This window comes from Eleginops maclovinus, chromosome 10, assembly GCF_036324505.1.
Source record: "Eleginops maclovinus isolate JMC-PN-2008 ecotype Puerto Natales chromosome 10, JC_Emac_rtc_rv5, whole genome shotgun sequence".
Classification (NCBI taxonomy): domain Eukaryota; kingdom Metazoa; phylum Chordata; class Actinopteri; order Perciformes; family Eleginopidae; genus Eleginops; species Eleginops maclovinus.
Genome location: NC_086358.1, coordinates 19,748,304 through 19,771,318, shown reverse-complemented (window position 1 = coordinate 19,771,318; position 23,015 = coordinate 19,748,304). Strand labels below are relative to the sequence as shown.

General features: G+C 41.6%; 1 protein-coding gene across 1 annotated transcript in view; it reads right to left on the bottom strand.

Moving 5' to 3' along the window:
- Nucleotides 1-21,492, bottom strand: part of myo15b (myosin XVB) — a 61,005-nt gene extending 39,513 nt beyond the window's left edge. The window contains exons 1-21 of the mRNA XM_063893722.1: nucleotides 19,408-21,492; nucleotides 19,053-19,229; nucleotides 17,281-17,345; nucleotides 17,032-17,095; nucleotides 16,042-16,151; nucleotides 15,827-15,901; nucleotides 13,722-13,815; nucleotides 13,507-13,610; nucleotides 13,357-13,420; nucleotides 9,104-9,217; nucleotides 7,252-7,413; nucleotides 7,067-7,180; nucleotides 6,929-6,987; nucleotides 5,020-5,143; nucleotides 4,838-4,933; nucleotides 4,057-4,188; nucleotides 2,904-3,029; nucleotides 2,755-2,832; nucleotides 1,654-1,802; nucleotides 1,024-1,069; nucleotides 820-944 (exon numbers count right to left, since the gene is read on the bottom strand). Of these exons, the coding sequence (XP_063749792.1) occupies nucleotides 820-944; nucleotides 1,024-1,069; nucleotides 1,654-1,802; nucleotides 2,755-2,832; nucleotides 2,904-3,029; nucleotides 4,057-4,188; nucleotides 4,838-4,933; nucleotides 5,020-5,143; nucleotides 6,929-6,987; nucleotides 7,067-7,180; nucleotides 7,252-7,413; nucleotides 9,104-9,217; nucleotides 13,357-13,420; nucleotides 13,507-13,610; nucleotides 13,722-13,815; nucleotides 15,827-15,901; nucleotides 16,042-16,151; nucleotides 17,032-17,095; nucleotides 17,281-17,345; nucleotides 19,053-19,229; nucleotides 19,408-21,492 (4,163 nt within the window). The remainder of the gene's footprint in view (nucleotides 1-819; nucleotides 945-1,023; nucleotides 1,070-1,653; nucleotides 1,803-2,754; nucleotides 2,833-2,903; nucleotides 3,030-4,056; nucleotides 4,189-4,837; nucleotides 4,934-5,019; nucleotides 5,144-6,928; nucleotides 6,988-7,066; nucleotides 7,181-7,251; nucleotides 7,414-9,103; nucleotides 9,218-13,356; nucleotides 13,421-13,506; nucleotides 13,611-13,721; nucleotides 13,816-15,826; nucleotides 15,902-16,041; nucleotides 16,152-17,031; nucleotides 17,096-17,280; nucleotides 17,346-19,052; nucleotides 19,230-19,407) is intronic.
- Nucleotides 21,493-23,015: the final 1,523 nt, after the last annotated feature.

Genomic DNA, 23,015 nt, shown 5'->3' with positions numbered 1-23,015 from the left:
TTTCAAAATATACACAAAAACACCTGCATTTTAACTGACTGGTGCGGGGGCAAAGGAGCTGTACGGCTCTTGGGGGGTAGGACACCTAGGCCGTGCCTATGAAGTGAACTGCTGTAGCACCTCTTGAGCTACCCGTCCTCACAACTTTCTTTTGGTCCTACTGGGATTCAAACGACTTATTGAGCCAATTTCCTACACTTCCTCAACTGGCATTGTTTCAGGGGAGGGTTTTAAAAAAAAAGCTAAATGTGCACAGTGGGACAGCAGAGAGGATAATACAACAAGACTATACTGAAGGGTAACCACTCAGTGGCTTTGATGATTTGATTTAATCTGTCCATCATTAAAATGGCCACAGTCCTAAGGTGTCCAGTTTCCTTTTTTGAATACTGACTTAACACTGTTAGCTTGTATGCTGGTTCTTGTGATGTGTTTGAGCGCAACTCTTTTGCCAAGACTCAGTCTACATGAGGCAAGCCAGCAGTCTCCATTCCCACTGGTCACTGGTCGTATGCCCTTGCCAAATCTCTGTACTGAACATCCTGCAACTATGGATTTTTTTTCGGGATTTTCAGGAAGTATTATTTTTATAATGAAAGCATGTAACGTAATTCATTTGTGAATTATGTACAATAAATAACAATAAATAATAAATGACAGCATAGAAAGAAAATGTTAAACATTGAAATATAGGCAGAAGGGGAAAAAATAAGAGGCTATAAGAAATATAATTAAGGACAGTTGGGAGGATAAAAGACAAACGGATAAAGCCGGAAAAAAACAAAGGGTAAGGACAAAAGCAGAGGGAGCAAAAAGAACCTCTCGAGGAAGAAGGAGTACTGAATCCGGATGGGGAACCCTTCTTTCCTGATGTGGATGGTCTCCATAATCCCAGCATGCCTGAGCTGGGCCGACACATAGTCCACGTCAAAGATCCCAGGGAGCTGACAGATCACATGACAGATGAAGTAAGTGGTTAAATAATGTTGGCTGATGTTAGCATGAGAATAAATCTGGTATTACCTTGACATAGTTTGGCTTCAGACAACGAACAAAAGTGGTTTTGCATCTAAGAGTTAAAGGACAAAACAACAAGTTATTCCTCAGCAATCATTATTACCTGATGGGATGTTCACAACAAAAGCTAGAATGCAATGTGCGTAGTTTCAGAGCCGTAGTTCAAAATAAATTAATGTCTGAAATGCTGAATGAGAACTGTCGATGATCCATCCAGAAAAACAAGCATTTTAGAAGTGTTCCTTTCTTGCGGACAAACGTGATTGTAGACATCAGCATCAATATTTAGTTATTTCAGCGTACTTTCAATCCGTATATTGTGAAAAAGAACCATCAAATCTGTTCACTTACAGCACAGTGGTAGTACCTGATCAACTACACACTGCAAAAAACACAAATGATCTCACTGTCAAAGATTTCTGTGATTTTTGAAAGAAGAATATGTTTTTTATATTTTAAGAGCACCAACTAGAGGAACTGCAAATATCAGGCATGTTTTAGTGATGATTCACACCAAATGAAAACACTATGAACTAACCAGCTGTGCTAATGTCTTCATTTCTTTGCATGACATTTTTTAAACCCACATTCTCCACGGACCACAGCTATTAGTCTAGCTCTGGAGGCTCTTGGTACCTCTCCAGGCGGGTGGTGAGTTCTGTCAGGGACTGAAGGAAGTGAGAGGCAGCGGTGGAAGGCTGCTGACGGAGACCCTTCCCCCTCCAGCCCAGCTCTCTCTGCTGGATGTAACCGTCCTGAAGCTTCCGGAACAGCTCCGAAACCGTCTGATACACACACACACACACACACACACACACACACACACACACACACACACACACACACACACACACACACACACACACACACATTCACGGGGAAACTGTCAAAATAAATATACAGTTCTTTTCAAAATGTATTGTTCATTAGTTATATTCTCACATTCCCCTTTACATCCAATAGTACTCCAATTTAAATGAACAGTTTCTTTAATAAGGGGTCACAACATGTATAAGGTCTAAGATCCCAAAAATTCCACATGACAATATGAAAAACAAAATGTATAGAAATCAAATCAGTAATAACACAAATGTAATTATTTAATAATTAAACAAAATTAAATTAAATTTAGGTTATATATATAAGGTCATCCTACATATTTCAATAATACAGTCCAATATACTTAGGATAAATAACCATATACAGAGAATAAAAACAATTAAAACATCTTCATTTTAAGAAGCCATATTCTATTATTTTGGGGTGTCACACAGTCCAGTTCCTTTATATGCAGCCTTTATATATATATATATATATATATATATATATATATATATATATATATTGACAGAAAGGGGGTTTCTGATCAGTTTTCAGAAAAGCAGCACTCGCTATCCAATCATCAATAAAGGAGAAATGTCAAGCTTTTGATACCAGATCAGATTTTTTCATGTGGTGCTTTGGAGGGATTTTTGATATGTGTTTATCAACTTTAAACGTCACATTTGTAAAGTTGCCTCACAGAAACACATTGCTTATAACAGATACATATTTTATTAGCCTGCTAGCGGCACTTTCCTAACTACAGTATATGTAATGTAAATAATGTTTGATTTTAAAACTTGTGTAATCCAATTACATAATATATCAAAATTTAAGCCAGCTGTTGCACATGTTGCTAGGCTACACAATGAGACCCACAGCCCTCTCTTTTGGGTCTAATGCCCGATGGTGCACCTTTAAGCGACTCCTGGCAAACAGCTCCACCACCTCCGTCCTGAACTGGTCATGGTTCTTATTCAGGAAATTATGAACCTGGAAACAGAGTATATGTGTATCAGACAGAGGTTGCTGCGGCACTGTCTGCAGTGTGCAGTGTGTGATACCTGATAGGTTACAGCTCCGGCGTAGTGATACACAGTGAAGACTGGCAGGGGGTTCTTAGGCTTGGCATAGTAGGAGCTGTTCCCATGGTGATAGTGGCACTTCTGGAGGAAGGTGTGGTCAGTGGCCTGATAAGGGGAACAATACTTAAAAACACTCACTTCAATCTTTACACTTCCTCTAGATCAGATGTAGTAACCATGGCATGCTGTTCAAGTTCAGGTGTTATTGGTCACATGTTTGCAAAAAGAACATTTTACATACAGTGAAATTAAAAGGGGGCCATCATTCTGTCTGTCACTGTGCAAATCACTGGAACCTGAATAAAAAATAATAGTTTAAAACAGACATTCCTTAAAGAGGTAATGCTATAAAAAAACTGTCAAATAAGAAAAAGTGTCAATAAATATAGTTTAAATGTAGAATAGTGGCTAGAAATTTGTGCAGGTATTATGCAAAGTGCAAAAGTGCCAGTTATAGTCCACCGGAGTTGAGCAGTCTAACACACAAGCAAAGTAGAGTTATTAAATACAGGGCATTTCCTTAACTTATCAAGGTGTTTATAGGGAATATTACAGTGAAAACTATATCCTGTCTTATAAAAGCTGTAGTAAAAATAGATTGCAGTACCTGGCAAAGTACAGCTGAGTATCTCGGCCACAAACATTTGATTTTTCTATGTTTTTTGTTTGTTTACTCGGTGTGTGTGTTTGTGTGTGTGTGTCACAGTCTTAGTTTTTGTGTTTAGTTTCCTGTTTCATTTTGACATTAGTTTCTCCTGGTGTTCTTACTTCCTGTGTCTGATTGTCTGATTGTGTTCACCTGCTGCCCCTGTGTTTCACCTCCCGTCCCCAGCTGTGTCTTGTTCTGTGATTACCCTTGTGTGTATTTAGTCTTGTCTTCCCTTGTCACTTTGTCTTCGTTTTCCCCATGGTTTGGTTTTTGTTGAACTTGTATACCCTTTCTCCTTATTGTGCACCTGGGTCCTCATAACCTCCTGTGTGTGTGTGTGTGTGTGTGTGTGTGTGTGTGAGTGTGAGTGTGAGTGTGAGTGTGAGTGTGAGTGTGTGTGTGTGTGTGTGTGTGTGTGTGTGTGTGTGTGTGTGTGTGTGTGTGTGTGTGTGTGTGTGTGTGTGTGTGTGTGTGTGTGTGTACCTGGGGCAGGCAGGTCTGATCGTCCAGTATGCGGAGGATGCCATGAGGTCTGGAGGAGATGAGCTCCAGACAGGAGTGGAAGTTCTTCAGAGGCATCGGGTACCACTGGATCTGCTCTGCACTGTACTCCTCCTGCCGGAGACACACAGCCACTGGCTTTCATGCTAACATACTAGCACATAGGTTTTTAGGGTATGTTATGTGTTGGAATTATTGGCTTTAATCGGTCCAGGTATTGGTTGTTATGTGGTGACTCACAGTCACAGCACCAAGCTGGAGGTTTGTTTAAGAGATATATTTTATAAGTTTAGGTAAAACTGTGAGGGATGTTTGAGTATTCATGCTAACCCAGGCTAATTATCTCCTTGCTCCAGCTCCATAATTTACTAATCCTTGTATAATTATTATAAAGGAAGCAAATCATATTTTTTATCAAAGGGCAAATAATGGTTCTTACACTACGAGGTCACTGTTGATGTTGTAAATGGTAATGGATCCTTAATGATGTAATGAGTGTTTCCAGGAAGTTCACAATCCATTTGTGGAGTTTTCCTAGCCATCTTTTTTAGCTAAAAAGAGAAAAGTGTCTGGAGGAGGGTGCAGTCAAAAGGATTTTTTCCAACCTGGCAACCCAAGGTTTATTAGTAATAGCTTTTAACTGATAGGGCGTCAGTGAATGACTCACCCACTATTGATAAAGCCATTACTCAGAGAGTATTAGTATGTAGAGGAGGATTTTATTTTTAAAGTGGTGTGTATAGGGTTCTGTGCGGACACTGACCTGCTCCTGGGAGATCACGGCCTTGTTGACGAAGTGCTGCAGCTGCTCATTGGCGAAGTTGATGCACAGCTGCTCGAAGCTGTTCACTGCCAGGTCCTGCAGTGGAACAGAGATGTCACAGCCCATCCCCACAAGTAAAGGATTGGATACTTTTCCAGATGTTGTGCAGGCAGAATACCAACCTCAAACCCGTAGATGTCCACTATGCCCACCGTGCTGTCCATCTCTGAGGGGCTCAGCCAATCATTGATCTGCTCCAGCAGCCAGTCAAACAGCACAGAGTACAAGGCTTTGGCAATGGCATCTCTGCAAATTGGACCAGGATGAGAGAGGGGGGGCCTTAAATGCAAAAGCTTTACAGGAAACCTTCCTTACAAAATGTGGGAGTGGAGTTTGGAAGAAGCAGGAATTTAGCAGATAAACAAAAAAGACTTTAAGCTTCACTACGGGAATTGTGAAGTCAGCGTTTTTAGGCTTTAGAGTCTTTTAAATCAGTCCCTCTAACAGCTAGTGTGTGTTTGCTTTTACAGTTTTTGAGAAATATCAAAAAAGAAATGCAAATCAGAAATGAATCCAAGTTTATTCAACTTTTATTGTCTAGCTGCTGTTTTTGTTTTTTTGGTGATTGTGCTTTTTGTTTACCTTAATGATATGGATGTATGACAATGATGATAATACTTATAATTATAATTGTGATGGCTATTATCATATTTATCTTCATTATCATAGTTTAAATAATAATAATATGAGAAATGATACTGTCTTGTTATCTGAACATGGGACTATTATTTTGTTTTCACCCTGAAAACTGGGTGTATGTATATATAAAATGTTCTTTATTTGTGTGGGTATTTAATCAATTAAATTAAATTCATTCATCAATTTTTCTTTATCCTGAAACTGGATGACTAACGGGAGGGCTGCTTTCTGTACAAGCTATGCTTTCTGCCCTGTCCCTTCTACTAATTTGTGTTTGTTTGTTGGATTCATAAATTGTCTGTACTAATATTGTAATAGTAGGATAAGAAAAAGAAACATAAGAGGGTGGACAAAAAATGACGCTCTCCATTCATCTACATTCTAACCATGACAACTTTGAATGGAGGGAGATGAATGGGTGTGTAGCTGGGTGCTGGGAAAAGCAGCTCAGGGCCTGACTCCTCCCCGAACCACTCCCCCTAATTAGAGAGAGTATAAATGGCACCTGCTGCAATCATCCTTCCCCATGGCCCTGTCCTCATGGTCGGTGGTGCAGTTGTCTGCTGACTTCCTATGGTGGTTTACCTGCTGCTGTTTTGTTCACTGCTGTTTTGTTCATTGCTGTTTTGTTCATTGCTGTTTTGTTCATTGCTGTTTAGTTTAGTTTTGTATAGGTACTTTGGTTTTGTTTAGTTTAGTTCCTTTTGCCAGCTGGGATTTTCTTGTTTGTTTAGGTTTAGTTTTTAGTCTTAGTTTGCTATTCAAGCTGAGTGCCAGTATATGGGGAGGGCTAGTCCGTATCACTGTTTGCTGTGGTGGAGATCACCGGGGAGCACGAATGAGTGACCTACTTGCTGTGACTGGTTTGCTGTGACTGCACCTGTGAGTATTTGGTTGCACCCGAGTGTCACAAAGTAGTATGGTACCCCATTAACTGGCCTCATCTCACCGAGGTTTAGTTTATTTTTCTGTTTTGATTTAAATGTCAGCTTTTACATAAAGATTTTAAAACCTTTGGTTAGTAATAAAGATATTAAACTGTACTATTGTTTACAACGTGATGACTTTGTATTTTCTCTTTTAGCATCCTCTTCCTTAGCTTCTTTTGTTGTTTTATTCATAATTAATAAAAGTTTCTTTTCTGTACAAAACACGTCTCTGCCCCTCAGTACGAACTTGTGCCCAAATCTTTGAAGGTTTATATCTTGGGGTGCAAGTCCCCAGGTGGCGTTGTCGGTCCCCCTTTTATTAAACTTTAATACTCTAGATTTTCACCTCACCACCCCGCCACAGGTGAATGACCTGAGAACTTTCTCCAAGGGACAATTCTCGATTTTGGTTCGACAAACTTGTCTTCTATTTGTGATAACATGCGTCTGGAAATGTTCTCACCTGGATTCTATGGCACTTTCCACAGACAGAGGGCAGTAGATCCGGTCGTAGGTCGTCTCCTGTGGACCAGAAGGTGAATCGTTGCTCAGAAATATGGATGATAACTCAACAGGAGGCTGATGTAAGAGGGATGCTCACTGTGACTCTGTGAGTGATGACAGTCTGCAAGGCCTCAGAAGAAATCTGCAACAAAGAGCCGACCCTCCTGGCCTCAGCCTCGCTGAAGATACGCGCCACCTCGAACGACTCGCTCTGGAGCAGAAATTACGGATAATAACAATGGCTGATATGTGTATTTATCATTATCACACACACACACACACCTCGTATGAGCTAAAGCAGACGTTGCCGAGCTGCAGGATGGAGGACAGGATGGCCCAGATGGTGGAGATCTGGTCAGCATGCAGGCCGATGGTCTCAAAGCACTGAAGCATCAGCTGGAAGTCCTGCTTGTCCTGCTTTCCCTTCAGCTCACACGCCCCACCCTGAAGGAGAAAATGAACGTGGGACATGTACAGTGGGGCAAAAAAGTATTTAGTCAGCTACCAATTGTGCAAGTTCTCCCATTTAAAAAGATGAGAGAGGCCTGTAATTTTTATCATAGGTATACCTCAACTATGAGAGAGAAAATGAGAAAAATAAATCCAGGAAATCACATTGTAGGATTTTTAATGAATTTATTGGTAAATTCCTCGTAAAATAAGTATTTGGTCACCTACAAACAAGCAAGATTTCTGGCTCTCACAGACCTGTAACTTCTTCTTTAAGAGGCTCCTCTGTCCTCCACTCGTTACCTGTATTAATGGCACCTTTTTGAACTCGTTATCAGTATAAAAGACACCTGTCCACAACTTCAAACAGTCATACTCCTAACTCCACTATGGCCAAGACCAAAGAGCTGTCAAAGGAGACCAGAGACAAAATTGTAGACCTGCACCAGGCTGGGAAAACTGAATCTGCAATAGGTAAGCAGCTTGGTGTGAAGAAATCAACTGTGGGAGCAATTATTAGAAAATGGAAGACATACAAGACCACTGCTAATCTCCCTCGATCTGGGGCTCCACGCAAGATCTCACCCCGTGGGGTCAAAATGATCACAAGAACGGTGAGCAAAAATCCCAGAACCACACGGGGGGACCTAGTGAATGACCTGCAGAGAGCTGGGACCAAAGTAACAGAGGCGACCATCAGTAACACACTACGCCGCCAGGGACTTAAATCCTGCAGTTCCAGACGTGTCCCCCTGCTTAAGCCAGTACATGTCCAGGCCCGTCTGAAGTTTGCTAGAGGGCATTTGGATGATCCAGAAGAGGATTGGGAGAATGTCATATGGTCAGATGAAACCAAAATAGAACTTTTTGGTAAAAACTCAACTCGTTGTGTTTGGAGGAGAAAGAATGCAGAGTTGCATCCAAAGAACACCATACCTACTGTGAAGCATGGGGGTGGAAACATCAGGCTTTGGGGCTGTTTTTCTGCAAAGGGACCAGGACGACTGATCCGTGTAAAGGAAAGAATGAATGGGGCCATGTATCGTGAGATTTTGAGTGAAAACCTCCTTCCATCAGCAAGGGCACTGAAGATGAAGCGTGGCTGGGTCTTTCAGCATGACAATGATCCCAAACACACCGCCAGGGCAACGAAGGAGTGGCTTCGTAAGAAGCATTTCAAGGTCCTGGAGCGGCCTAGCCAGTCTCCAGATCTCAACCCCATAGAAAATCTTCGGAGGGAGTTGAAAGTCTGTGTTGCCCAGCGACAGCCCCAAAACATCACTGCTTTAGAGGAGATCTGCATGGAGGAATGGGCCAAAATACCAGCAACAGTGTGTGGAAACCTTGTGAAGACTTACAGAAAACGTTTGACCTCTGTCATTGCCAACAAAGGGTATATAACAAAGTATTGAGATGAACTTTTGTTATTGACCAAATACTTATTTTCCACAATAACTTGAAAATAAATTCTTTAAAAATCCTAAAATGTGATTTCCTGGATTTTTTTTCTCATTCTGTCTCTCATAGTTGAGGGTTACCTATGATAAAAATTACAGGCCTCTCTCATCTTTTTAAATGGGAGAACTTGCACAATTGGTGGCTGACTAAATACTTTTTTGCCCCACTGTATATGGAAGAGAAAACATTATGGAAATGGAGAATAGCTTATTGATGAGTGGTGTACTTGGTTCAGGTAGTAATATGTCTCGGGTCCTTGCAGGTAGAGCTCCTGTTTGTCCCAGTCGTTCATCCCCGCGAGCAGCTCATAGAACACGTGGAAGTTCCTCTCCTCGTGGGCCTGCAGGGGAGGGATACAGAACGAATGAGTGCAATAAACTACACATACAAAGCTGTGGGTCAGTTGTTTACTTATTTACATTCCAATCCAGTGGGACAGAATGTTGAAAATGAAAATGTAATTAAGAGGAAAGGCAACCACATGCCCTATGCTTTTTGAAAATATCAGTCAGAATCAGAAATACTTTATTTATCCCAAACTGCGAAGAAATTTTCATTGCAGCAGTCAAATACAAAAAGAAGCAAAACAAATAACAAATAATTAGAACTAAAAAGTAAAAATAAAAATGAGAAATATACAAATGTACTAAATAAAAACATAGTGTAGCCCTGGTCTATGGTGTAGCCCTGGTCTATGGTGTAGCCCTGGTCTATGGTGTAGCACCCCGGTCTATGGTGTAGCCCTGGTCTATGGTGTCGGACATTCTGAAAGTCACTTTAAAACCTAGGAAGCAATGGCACGAGTACACCCCGAGCTGGCACTAGTCTCGGACATTTAATCAAGTCAGAACAATCATTAAATCACACAGCTTACCCATATTAGGTGCAAAACTATGGAATGGTTTTAAACAATCTCTCTCAAACGCAACTGTCATAAACAATTCAAATCAAGATTCAGAAAGATTTTGTTAGCAGACTACTCAGATTAACCAAAAATGGGTATACAGTACCTAGCTGCTGTTCATTGTTCTTATTTAATTTGGTTTTAATTTGTTTGTTTTTTTGCTCATTGTGCTTTTTGTTTACCTTACAAAAATGATATGGATGTATGACGATGATGATGGCTAACGAAAATAATAATTATAAATATGATGGCTATTATCGTAATTATGTTAATTATCTTATTTTATATAAAAAAAGGATGAGAATCTTTACTGTCTTGTTATTTGAACATGAATTTGTAGGAATGTATTTGTACCTTATTATTTTCTTTTCACCCTGGAAACTGGGTGTACATCTGTATGTGCAGTGCTCAGTGTAAATGAGTACACCCCCTTTGAAAAGTAACATTTTAAACAATATCTCAATGAACACAAAAACTATTTCCAAAATGTTGACAAGACTAAGTTTAATATAACATCTGTTTAACTTATAACATGAAAGTAAGGTTAATAATATAACTCAGATTACACATTTTTCAGTTTTACTCAAATAAGGGCGATGCAAAAATGAGTACACCCCACAACAAAAACTACTACATCTAGTACTTTGTTTGGCCTCCATGATTTTTAATGACAGCACCAAGTCTTCTAGGCATGGAATGAACAAGTTGGAAACATTTTGCTACATCAAACTTTTTCCATTCTTTAAGAATGACCTCTTTTAGAGACTGGATGCTGGATGGAGAGTGATGCTCCGCTTGTCTCTTCACAATTCCCCATAGGTGTTCAATTGGGTTCAGATCAGGAGCCATACTTGGCCACTGAATCACTTTCACCCTGTTCTTCTTCAGAAATCCAACAGTGGCCTTAGATGTGTGTTTAGGATCATTGTCATGTTGGAAAAGTGCACTACGACCAAGGGCACGGAGTGATGGTAGCACCTTCTCTTTCAGCATAGAGCAGTACATCTGTGAATTCAGGATGCCATCAATGAAACGCAGCTCCCCGACACCAGCAGCACTCATGCACCCCCACATAAGGACACTGCCACCCCCATGTTTCACTGCAGGCACCATGCATGTTTCTTTGTATTCTCACCTTTGCGACACCATACAGTTTTGAAGCCATCAGTTCCAAAAACGTTTATCTTGGTCTCATCACTCCAGAGTATAGAGTCCCAGTAGTCTTCATCTTTGTCAGCATGGGCCCTGGCAAACTCTAGGCGGGCTTTTTTGTGCCTGTGCTTTAGGAGAGGCTTCCTTCGTGGACGGCACCCATGCATGCATTCCTCTGCAGTGTACGCCGTATTGTGTCACGGGAAATATTCACCCCAGTTTGGATTTCTACTTCCTTAGATAACTGCAGTGAACTTGCATGCCGATTTTCTTCGACCCTTCTCATCAGAAGACGCTCCTGTGTTAACTTCCGTGGACGACCTGGACGTCTCTGTGAGATGGTTGCAGTTCCATCTTTTTAAAGTTGTTGTACCACTTTATTCTGACTGATAAGTAAAGCTGTGCTGATCTTCTTGTAGCCTTCACCTTTGCGGTGTAAAGAAATAGTTTTCTTTCTCAGGTCTTGTGACATTTCTCTTCCATGTGGTGCCATTGCTAACAACATGAAAAGGGAAGGGGTTTTCTTTAAGTAACACCCGTTCATAGTCAGCTGTCTGCTGGACACCTGTGCAGTGAATAACTAGACTCACCTGTGGTTGATTATTGTTAAATTACACATTTGTAGTCTAAAATGTAGCTTTGCTCCAGAGACTTTCAGTGGGGTGTACTCATTTTTGCATCGCCCTTATTTGAGTAAAACTGAAAAATGTGTAATCTGAGTTATATTATTAACCTTACTTTCATGTTATAAGTTAAACAGATGTTATATAAAACTTAGTCTTGTCAACATTTTGGAAATAGTTTTTGTGTTCATTGAGATATTGTTTAAAATGTTACTTTTCGAAGGGGGTGTACACATTTACACTGAGCACTGTATATAAAGAATTGTGTTTATTTGTGTCAGTATTTAATTATTGATTCATTTTTTTACATTTTTTATCCTGCACCTAGAAGACTAACAGGAGGTCTGCTTTCTGTATAAGCTATGCTTTCTGCCCTCCCGCTTCTGCACATTTTGTTTGTTTATCGGATTCAGAAATTGTCTGTATTAATATTGTAATTGTAGAATAAATACACAAAAATAAATACAAGTAAATGTCATATAAAACTGTTCACTGCCTACCAGCCTCACCTGGGGGTGGATGATGCCATTATCTACCTGCTGCAGCGTGCTCACTCATACCTGGATGGATCGGGGTGCACTGTGAGAATCAACTTCTTTGATTTCTCCAGTGCATTCAACACAATCCAGCCACGGCTACTGAGTGACAAGCTGCAGGCTTTGAGGGTAGAGACGTCCACCATCCCCTGGATTACCAGCTACCTCACAGACAGGCCACAGTATGTCCAGCTGGGCAGTCTTCTGTCTGATGTGGTGGTTGGTAGTACAGGAGCCCCTCAGGGGACTGTGCTGTCTCCTTTCCTGTTCACCTTATACACCACTGACTTTCAATACAACTCAGAGTCATGCCATCTGCAGACATTTTTGGATGACTCTGCAGTGGTAGGGTGTATAAGGGATGGACAGGAGGAGGAGTACATAGCGCTGGTGGAGGATTTTGTGGAGTGGACTGGAAGAAACCATCTGCTTCTGAATGTGGCCAAGACCAGAGAGACGGTCATTGACTTCAGGAGGAAGAGGACGTCTCCACTGCTCCTGTGCATTCTGGGAGAGGATGTGGCTGTGGTGGAGGAATACAATACTTGGGAGTGCTCCTAGACAATGGACTGAACTGGAGGGCCAACACTGACGCTGTTTACAAGGGGATGAGCTGACTCTATTTCCTGAGGAGGATCCTTCAACGTGCACAGCAAGATGTTGGAGATGTTCTACCAGGCTGTTGCTAGTGCACTCTTCTCTGCAGCCATCTGCTGGGGGGGCAGCATCAGGGCCGGTGACACCAGAAGACTTAACAAATTAATTAAAAAAGCTGGCTCTGTCATCGGCATCAAACTGGACCTTTTTGAGGCTGTGGTGGAGAGGAGGACTGACAAATTGTTGTCCATCATGGGACCCCACCCACCCTCTCCACCTGCAGCTGGAAGGACAGCGGAGCTCCTTCTCAAACAGACTGCTCCAGCTCCGCTGTCACAAGGACAGATACACGAGAACATTCCTGCCCACTGCAATAACACTCTACAGTAATTCCCCTCTGGCTGGCAGATAACTCACTGCTCCATAGCCTCTCTGTTAACTGGACATAACATGCACACCTCGACATTTGTATATTTTTCATTTTTATTTTTAGTTCTAATTATTTGTTATTTGTTATGCTTCTTCTTTTGTATTTCGCTGCTGCAATGAAAATATGTCAGAGTTTGGGATAAATAAAGTATTTCTGATCTGATTCTGATTCTGATAAATGTAACATCATGACTCCTCCATTATGTCTGTTTGAGCACACATCACTTAATGTCCTCACCTGAAACACAACCCTGGACTTCTCCAGGAGATATTTGGACAGCGAAGTCCCCACAACAATGCCACTGTCAACCAAGAAGAGAGACAGATGACACATAAAAACAAAAACTCAATCAGGGGAACCTAAAAAGATATGTATGTATGGACTCACTGGAGAATGTGGATGTGGAGGTACTTGCCGAAGCGGCTGGAGTTGTTGTTGAGGATAGTCTTGGCATTCCCGAAACTCTCCAGGATGGGAAAGACCTCCATGGGCTGGAGGAGATAGAAATAAATTAAATACAAAATAAGCGCATGACCAAAGGATACAATGAAACTCCACATGTAATTAAAGTGGGTTTTCTCTAGTTTTCCTGAGAGAATTACCTGCCGCAGGTGCTGGTCCTGGCTCTGGTACATGGAGCTGAGGTAGTGTACTATCAGCTTGGTAGCTTCAGTCTTCCCTGAACCACTCTGGCCGCTGCACAAGAAATAATATTAACATAAATATGACATTGCTTAAAATGTTGGTGAAATGCTACAAAGGTGCATGTCTCGAAATAAACCAGGGTCGCGCTCAGCTCATGGTTGGCACATTATCCCCTTAGCAATCAGGGCAAACATTAACACAACTTATTATTGACTGTATACAATGTACCATAAAATAAATCTTAAAGTATAGTAATGCTGGCAGATCTGTGAGGCTGTGCTGAGCTAAATCCTGACAAGCTAACATGACTAGAATGACTATAAGATTAGCATGCTGATGTTGAGCAGTGGTTTAAATAACACACTGTCTACATGTATTATATGTCCGCCTTTAAGGAAGGAATGCTGATGCACATCTTTATACAATCACTTAAATAAATGCATATTTTGATTTCTAAAAAGGCTGGCCATTGTATATCTTGGAAAAATTACTGGAAGAGGAGGAAATATTGAATTTATGGGGACTATTTTCAGTGGCGGATGAATCCATATTTTGTGGTCTAGTCCAGTGGTTCTCAACTGGTGGGTCGCAGACCCATTTTGAGTGGGTCGCAAATACGCAAGTGAAAAAAAGAAAGTTGAGAAAAAGAAAAAGAAACACGGTAAAATGTCAAACTTTGCGTACAGTAGCGGTTTGACTGGAAATGTCGGAGAACAGAAACGGATTTGAAAACTGCTGTCATGTCGTGATCATCTTCTCGAGTCTTTGGCCTATCAGGGTGTTGCTGCAAGTCCCCACGGAGAATAACTTTGCGGTAGAACTACTCTTTATACATCCATGTCATTTACCGTTTTCTTTTTTTATAATAACAAAAAAAAATGTGTAGGCTGTCTTTCATTTGACCCACAAAACAATGGAGGCTATCTACCCTTATCCACAATCTAAAATCAATTACACAGCTGCTCTCTTCTTCCTCCTCTCTGTGAGGAGCAGCTTCAGCTGTCAGAACAAAGTAACAAAAGATAAATGGCATTAAATATAATTAAATATGTCGGGTAATAATAGATGTATTTATTTTCTTCTCAGAGTGTACTAGAATGCGTACTTTACATGTTACTATTTCAAAAAGTGTCAGGGGTTGGGTTTGCAACATGTCACATTTTTCACGTGTGGTGAGTTCCCAGGATTGGCTCCAAGTCTGTCATTTTATTTAATACAAAACATATTTGCATATTTGCATTTTTTATTTCATAAAGTTCAATTCTGATTGGATATAATCTGCCTTGCATGGCACATATATATATATATATATATATACAGGCCGTCTGAAGTCTGCCAGTGAATGATTCAGAGAAGGCTTATGGGAAGGTGATGTGGTCAGATGAGACCAGAATCAAGATCTTTGGCATCAACTCCACATGTAGTTTTTGGAGGAAGAGAGATGCTGAGTATGACGCCAAGAACACCATCCCCAGTGTCAAGCATGGAGGTGGAAACATGATGTTGTGGGGGGGTTTTTCTGCTAAGGGGACAGGGCGGTTCACTGCTTCGAGGGGAGGATGGAGGGGGCTATGTATCGTAAAATATTGGCTGATAACCTCCTTCCCCTAAGACTAGTTTTGTAAGGGGATCAGATATTTATTTCCCCCAATTAAATGCATATTCATTCTTTTTTTTTTTTTTATATTCTGTCTCTCACTGTGAAAATAAACCTACCATACAAATGACTACTGCTCTAGTCGATATCGGAAACAGAATGACAGTGTATGTGGAATTGTATCAAAAACTAGTGTGTGTGTTCATGGTGATGAAAGAAGATGTCACCCAGTGCCTCGGTGTGGCTCAGTAGCTCACTCTGCTACCAGATGGGACAGTGGCGCTGGAATTTTGTTTGACTTTTGAGTCACAATAGGGGGGCACGACACTGTACAGGTGTGTGACTGAATGAAGGGTAATACTTTCATTGAAAAACATGAAGCATTATTTTGTATAATATTTCTCTGTGTTATAGAGGAAAGAGCAGAGAGATGATACATGATGATAAGGGTGTCCGGGTCAGTACCTGATGATGATGCACTGCTCCTGAGTGGAGGCCTGAGACTGACTGAAAGCAGCGTCAGCTATGGCATACACATGGCTGAAGCATAGAACAACAGAAGGTCAATCATTAGGAAAGAAAAACGTACGGCAGAAACGTTCTGATGGGCTGAAACCTTTGATGAGGCGCAACAAGCAAGCTGACAGTAAAACAAAGAAAGAAAGAAAGGGTCTGCTCACGGGGCGTTTCTCTGCTGCTCTTTGCCCTCATACTTGTGTCTCAGCTCCTCTGTGTAGATGTTAAGGGCCTTGAAGGGGTTAATGGACAGCATCATGTTGCCAATGTAAGTCTGGGGACAAAGGAAATGAAATTTAGATAATAAACACACTGAAAACATTATTGTTGGGGGGGGGACTGTAATATTTATTTGTGATTTAATTTAGTTTCTGTTGCTTTCTATCTACAATATGCTTAAGTCATGTAGCAGTAAAGCAGTACAAACATTTATCTTATCCCCTCACTATGTCTCGTGGACATTCGCAGTGGATGGATCTTTAACGTTTTAGCTGACTTTATTCTGTGTTTTTCTAATATATTTAAAGTTTTTTTTTGAAGAACCTCTTTATAAAATGTCTGTTGCAGTAAGAAAGTATTTCACATATATGACGGACCAAGGGTGTCCAAACATTTTTCATGGAGGACCAAAGACTGAAAAATATACCAAGGGCTGGGCCCCTCACTCGATATGAGATATTTTGCCTTATAAGATAAATAATAAGTTAGAATCAATCAAATGTAGGTCAATTATGCTTGATACTTGAATATGCTTTGAGAAAGAAAACAGTCTACATCACAGCTCTCCATAGGGTTTCATTTATTTTGTTTCAAGTGTGGGCAACTCATTCCTTAAAACAGAAGACTCAGATTGATTGATTTTTCTTTGTTTAATCAACTAAGATTTGTTAGAAATTATGTTCAACTTGAATTGACTGAATTTATTTGACAATGGGCTTATTAACACATGAATACTAGTTTGCAATATATTTGTACATATATATTTAAGAAGTACAAATAGGGGCCATATTCCATTATACTTTTAGAATTTGCTGCGGGCTGATTAAATAGGGACCACGGGACACAGTTGGCCCCCGAGCCGTAGTTTGGATACCCCTATGATAGAACATATAACCTTTGAAATGTTTGAGATCATAGACAGTCATGAAACTTACATAGATACAGTCACGGTGGAACCTCTTCTTCAGATTGAGAAGCACGGAGCTCTCACACACCTCTCTGAGAGACAGGTTGAAACAGTGCATATTTATACTGTAGGAAATGTGTGTGTGTGTGTGTGTGTGTGTGTGTGTGTGTGTGTGTGTGTGTGTGTGTGTGTGTGTGTGTGTGTGTGTGTGTGTGTGTGTGTGTGTGTGTGTGTGTGTGTGTGTGTGTGAGAGAGAGAGGGAGAGGGAGAAACTCACTCTAGCTGGGACAGGTCCTCCACCTCATCCACTTCTACAGATGTTTTGCTGCCAGGCATCACCACCTGGAAAAGGCAGACATGAGCAGCAATGAGGACATAAATATTAAAGCTCAACACCGTCCATTTCAAAACCTCCCTTCAGTCAGGACCATGACCTCCAGACACTTACCTTCTGTCCACAGCCATCTCTTAGTCTGGCTAAAATCAAATGAAGTAAAGGCTCCTTCACCAGAGAGGCTCCTTCATGGTTTAAGATGTGTTTTGTTTGTTCAGCCTACAGTCCCTCTCCACACCTCAATTTTCCACCGTAGGTAACCAATCTTCTCGCAGCAGTGGAGCAGTGATAGGTGATATACTGCAATCTCACAGCAGTGTGTTGTATGCTCTATTGTATCAGCACAGACCAGGAAATAAATTAACCAGCAAGTCTTTTATGTCCTTTTGTCTCCTCTGCACACAGCCCAAAAGTGATGAGGTAGAACTGATATGCTGACATTCTGACCATTTGACAACAACCGTTTAACTTTTCTGAATTGGAGGGAATGTTGTCCTTTTTGCTAGATTCATTTTTTCATTGGTTCTTTATTTTTTTTGTTGTTCAATGGCCGCTTTTCTTAAAAAGTTCCAGGAGCTATATTAGGGCATTGCTCAAGAGCTGATAATAAATGCGAGTTCCAGGTACTAACAAGGTTTTCCTGCAGAGTGCTCAATAAGGATTGGTAGATCAATTGTAGTATCACAATCAAATAGACTACAACAGACACAACTGTCCCACCAAACTGAACAACTACATTTATATCAATCATGACAAGCTTTGGTCCTTCCAATATACATTTAAAATGCCCAACTTCACAGGAGAAATATACAGGTTTACAGCGTGAGAGTAAAATTCTAATATCATCTTATCTATGTTAGCGCTAATTAGCACGTAGTCTATCAGGGTCTACGCTCTTAACCTGGCTTGTTAGCTTTACACTTTGTACTAAAACAAAGTCTAAATTGGCTGTTATTTTTTTCCATGTGAGTTGATTTAAAACAGGGCTTTCCAATTAATGTTTCACTATGCAAACTGCTGATGCACATTGCTAACTAAGCTAGGTTAGCTAATGCTAGCTACAGTGGAAATACAAAAGAAGAGCCACCAAAGTCCTACAAAGTTCTTTGTTCGTGGTCTAGCTATAATAAACTCTGGGTTAAGCGTTATTGGGTTATTTGTCTGTGCTTCACTTACATTTCTGCAAATAATTGTTGTTTTTAGTAATCCAATGACTTTGCCTCTTGAGCCTGCTCTTCATAGTCTGTACACATGACTCTCTGGTACTGGAGACAGTGGTAATAATACTTAAAGGTCCAAATCGATACAAATATGTGTCTGAGTGGAAAATGTTTTTAATTTAAAACAGATGTGAAGGTTTGACCAATGGAAAGTTCAAGGCTTTATGACTCCACAAGTGTATGGCTAAAAGAAGAAGTGAAAAATATGGAGAAAAATAACAGAAGTACCAAATGTCCCCATAGGTTTTCAGTTCAGTTAAGCAATACATACTTTGCTAGCCATGTGTAGATTATGACTGCACAGTTAATCCTTTGTCTGTTTGTAGCAAATTGTCTGCATTTTGTCTGCAATACAGTGGCAAAAACGAGTGAGTAAAGCTCATGAATTTGCTTTACACCTTAACACTAGTTATAAAGAATGTATCAATACTATTTCCTTCTATCATCCAAGCCAGAGGAACCAATGTGTCTTTTTTTATAATCTAGTATCAATACCTGTGTGTTGTTCAATCGACTCTCCAGCATCTCCTGGGTGGGGTCCTCTGATTCCCAGGGGCCCCTGCCATTGTGAGCAGGAACAGTCCTTGCCTGGCCCATATCATCATAAACTGTCCACTTGGTTAGCTTCTCCACTGTTTGGTGGGGCAACAGGTTCTCAGCACGCAGCCAGTCCTGATCCCACACACAGCAAAGAAAGAGGATTGACCTCAAAAGAGTCCTTGAATCACACAGATTGTTCTCGCACCCCTCTTTTGTTAATTCTCTATGACTGGTACAAGTGACAGAGTGAGGTTTTATACTCAAAACAGTGTTCTTATGAAAAGCCTACCACCAGAAATGTAACACATACCTGAGGGTCCCCACTCATCCGCGGGTTACCAGCCCAGTGCACCTCTGGTTGGGCAATCGCATATATACCCCCCTCACCCATCAGCTGGGCCACTTCCCTGTCTGCCTCCTCTTCATACAAGGACCGGACACCTGATATCCCAGCACTTGCCTCCCCATTTGGAAAGGGCTGAGTGTTGGGCCTGGGAATCCCAACTGCAGCATCTCTCTCTGGGTCTGGCCCCTTGGCTCGAGTTGGTCCACCATTGATCACTCCCCCTGACAAGGACATCTTAGTCAGGTTGATCTTGGAGGGGTCCAGTTTTTGTCTTGCAGCTTGTAGCACATTCCCTCCATCTTGATTGTCTAGCATTGCTCTCCTGGTTTTATCCTCCGTGTTGGATGGTACCTCTGGCGCACCGCTGGACCCAGGGCTCCTCTCTGACACATCTGTACCTGCCATTAACGCTCCTGGCAAGGACTTCTTGATGGACTTCAGGAGGCTGAGATCTGGTTTGACAGGAAGCACCAGCCTGGCACCTGGTTTTGGGGGTTTTGGCTGTGATGTAGTGGGTTCCCCTGGTGGTCCAGTGGCACTTGAGGCAGTAGAGGGTCCAGCAGTTGCCTGGGAGACGGTGGCTGTCTTCGCCTTGCCCAGTTTGTTCATCCTGGGGAATACCACAGCATATTTGGCTTCTACTTCTTTCTCCCCAGCTAGGACCGCATCCTCCCCTCCGTCTGCTGTATTTTCCTGCAGGCCAGCATTCTCTTTACCAATTTTGTCCACAGAGGAACTCTTCTTTTTCTGACTGACCAGGCTGGTTTTACTGGCAACTCTCATGGCCATCCTGTGTTTGAGAATATTGACCTTAGCTTTTCTTGGCCCTTGCTTCTGTTTTATGGTCCGAAAGGATAGCCAATGGGTAAAACTGATGGCTTTAGTCCAAGCGGAGAGCTTCTTTCTCATGTTCAACCCCCGTGGCATGTTTTTATGAAGCCAACCAGACATTCGCCGAAGAGTGGTTACACCTTTTCTTCGTGCTATCAAACGCTCCATGGGTCTGCTGGACCCCAAATCAATGGCCTCACTTTCTGATGAATCTTCTGCCGGTTTGGCTAACATCTTATTTGCTTTCTGCTGGAGGGATGACATCTTGACTTTCCCCAAGAGCAAGCTCTGTGGAAGCCCTTTGACGACATGTCCAGCGTCCTGCTCTTCTTCCGTCTTCAGAATGGTCTTGAGGTCTTTACCTTTGTCTTTCAGAAGCATCATTCGGTTTTGGCCTTTGATGGCTTTGGTCAAGGTAGATTCAGCCTCCTCCTCTTCCTCCTCTGGGTCAGTTTCTTCAGGAGCATCTTTCTCATTAGTATCCTTTGTTTTACCTTTTGGTGATTGAATCTCCTCCGTTGCGGAACTGGGTTTTTCCTCTTTGTGTGTTTTAGTCTTTTTCTTTTTTTCTTCCTTGGCTTTTTGTTTGGCTTCCTTTTCTAACCTCTTCTTCTCTGCTTTGGCTCTCTGTTTCTCAGCCTTCTCTGCCTGCTTATCTGCCTTTGTCTTTTTGTTCATCTTGTTTTTCGGACCTTGAGCAAGCTTCGAAGGACGTGGAGTCTGTCTGCGTCGTCTGCCGCCTTTATCAGCTGTCGGCTTTTCAGAGGCGTTCTCATGGGTTATCTCCTCCTCGCTCTCATCACGGATAGCCTTGTCAGATACTTCCTTCTCACTTTCCTCTTCTTCGCTTGATGTGGCTGGTTCACTTGTGGAATTTGCTTCCTCTGAAAGCTCTTTGTCTGATTCTTCGTTTTTGGTCTGTTCTTTATTTCGTTGAGTATCTAACGCCTCAGCCTCCTCCTCACTGCTGTCCTCAGTCCCATGTGTCTCAGATGGCTCTTCGTTACTTCCCTGATCCTCCTCTTTCTCATCGTTACTAATTTCCTCTTCAGTGACCTCCGCTGAGTCTTCTGTATCACTTTCAGAGTCCTCCTCCTCACTCTCTGACACTTTCCCTCTTCTCTTGTTATCAGGCTTAGGGGGGAGTTTCTTGTTGATCCTTCCTTGTATAGTTGCTTTTGGTAGGGGCTTGAGTTTGGTAGTCTTGTTTACGCCCATCTTACTATCTCTGTCATGATGAGTTTGTGATCTAGGTTTTGCGGTTTTGTCATTTCCTAGTGTGCTCCCAACTTGTTCTTTTGTTCCTGAACTTCTCGTTTTACTGTGATCTACTTTATTCCTTCTATTGCTCTTCACTTCCAATGTCTTGCTGTCTTCTAGAGTTGGTAAATTCCCTCTATTTCTTTCTTTCACACTCAGCTCTTCAGAGGGAGAATGTGATGCTTTGGAACCGTTCTGTCTCGCATTTTTCTGCTGACTTTTTTTTTTTTCCTTCTGCTTCGTTGCATGTTTTTTCCCTTGAGAATTTACCTGTGACATGCTATCAGTTCTTCAGAGATGAAATTACCTAGGGAATAAACAAAGTATAAATTGTGTTTATTTTGTCATTTGAAGGCAAGTGTTGAAATCTATCAACAACACACTTTGATAAATAAGTTAGCCAATCAGTAAAACGAAAGATTTTGGTCTGTAAGTTGAGAATCATGTCTGTCAAACTAAGTGAAACCAGGTCCTTGGCTCAATCTATCAGCATCTAGACCAGGTTTCACACTTTAAGTCCCTGATCCTTGTTCTGAGGCTAAAATAACCCAGGTCAGACCTAGTTTAGCCACACCATCAAGATTAATTTAACAGTACGACAGCAGCTATGATTCTTTTCCATGCTGGATGAAAGCGACTCTCGTCTTTTTAACAGCACAGAAAAGCTCTTATCGGCATGTTGAATCTAAACAGCAGTGAAAGGCTATCTGTAGATCCGCCTAAATGTAGTTGTATAGCCTGTGTGCCCCGGGGGGGAAAGCAGTGAGAGCTCATTTCAATGTAATATAGCTTACCAGGCTTCTCAGGTGAAACCCAGGCATGGCTAGGGGGCTGCAAAATGCTCCGGCTTGTCCTGAAGAGCTGGTATCACTGATACAAACCAAGCACCCAAGCTCAGGAGCACTGAAGGGAAGTTACACACCAATATCCCACCCATTATACAGAAAAGGCATGCAGCCAAATATGCAATGCACACCCCCAAAAAGTTTGTGCGTGGTTTTTGCATACACACAATGCTCCTGTGGACAAAGGTGAGCTGGTGTGCAGCGGCGCGTGAACACACAAGGTGCCTGCTGAATAATACAGCTGTACCAGGCGGGCCATGCTGCTCTGCTTCCAGAGAAAGGCTGCAGGTGAATGCTCCAGACAAGGTGAGAGGTGGTGCTGGGGGCGATCAACAAAAGGTGCTGATGGATGAGAGAGGGACAGAAAGACAGAGGACGAAGATGAGACATCATTACGTTGCCGTTTAGGGGAAGGGAGATTCCATAAGTGTGTGCCGGAATGGTGGACAGGCCTTACACCTAAATGTCAAAATATCCACTGAGGTCATAAATATTTAGAAAGTAAAACATTTTGAATTGCTTTTGTATTCCAGCAAGTAGTTAAAAAAAAAAAAAAAACGGATTGTGATCAAGCCGCCAGACAAAGTTAAAGAGTCCTCTCCTTCTGATGTTCAGGTGTATATCAGTATGTAGTGT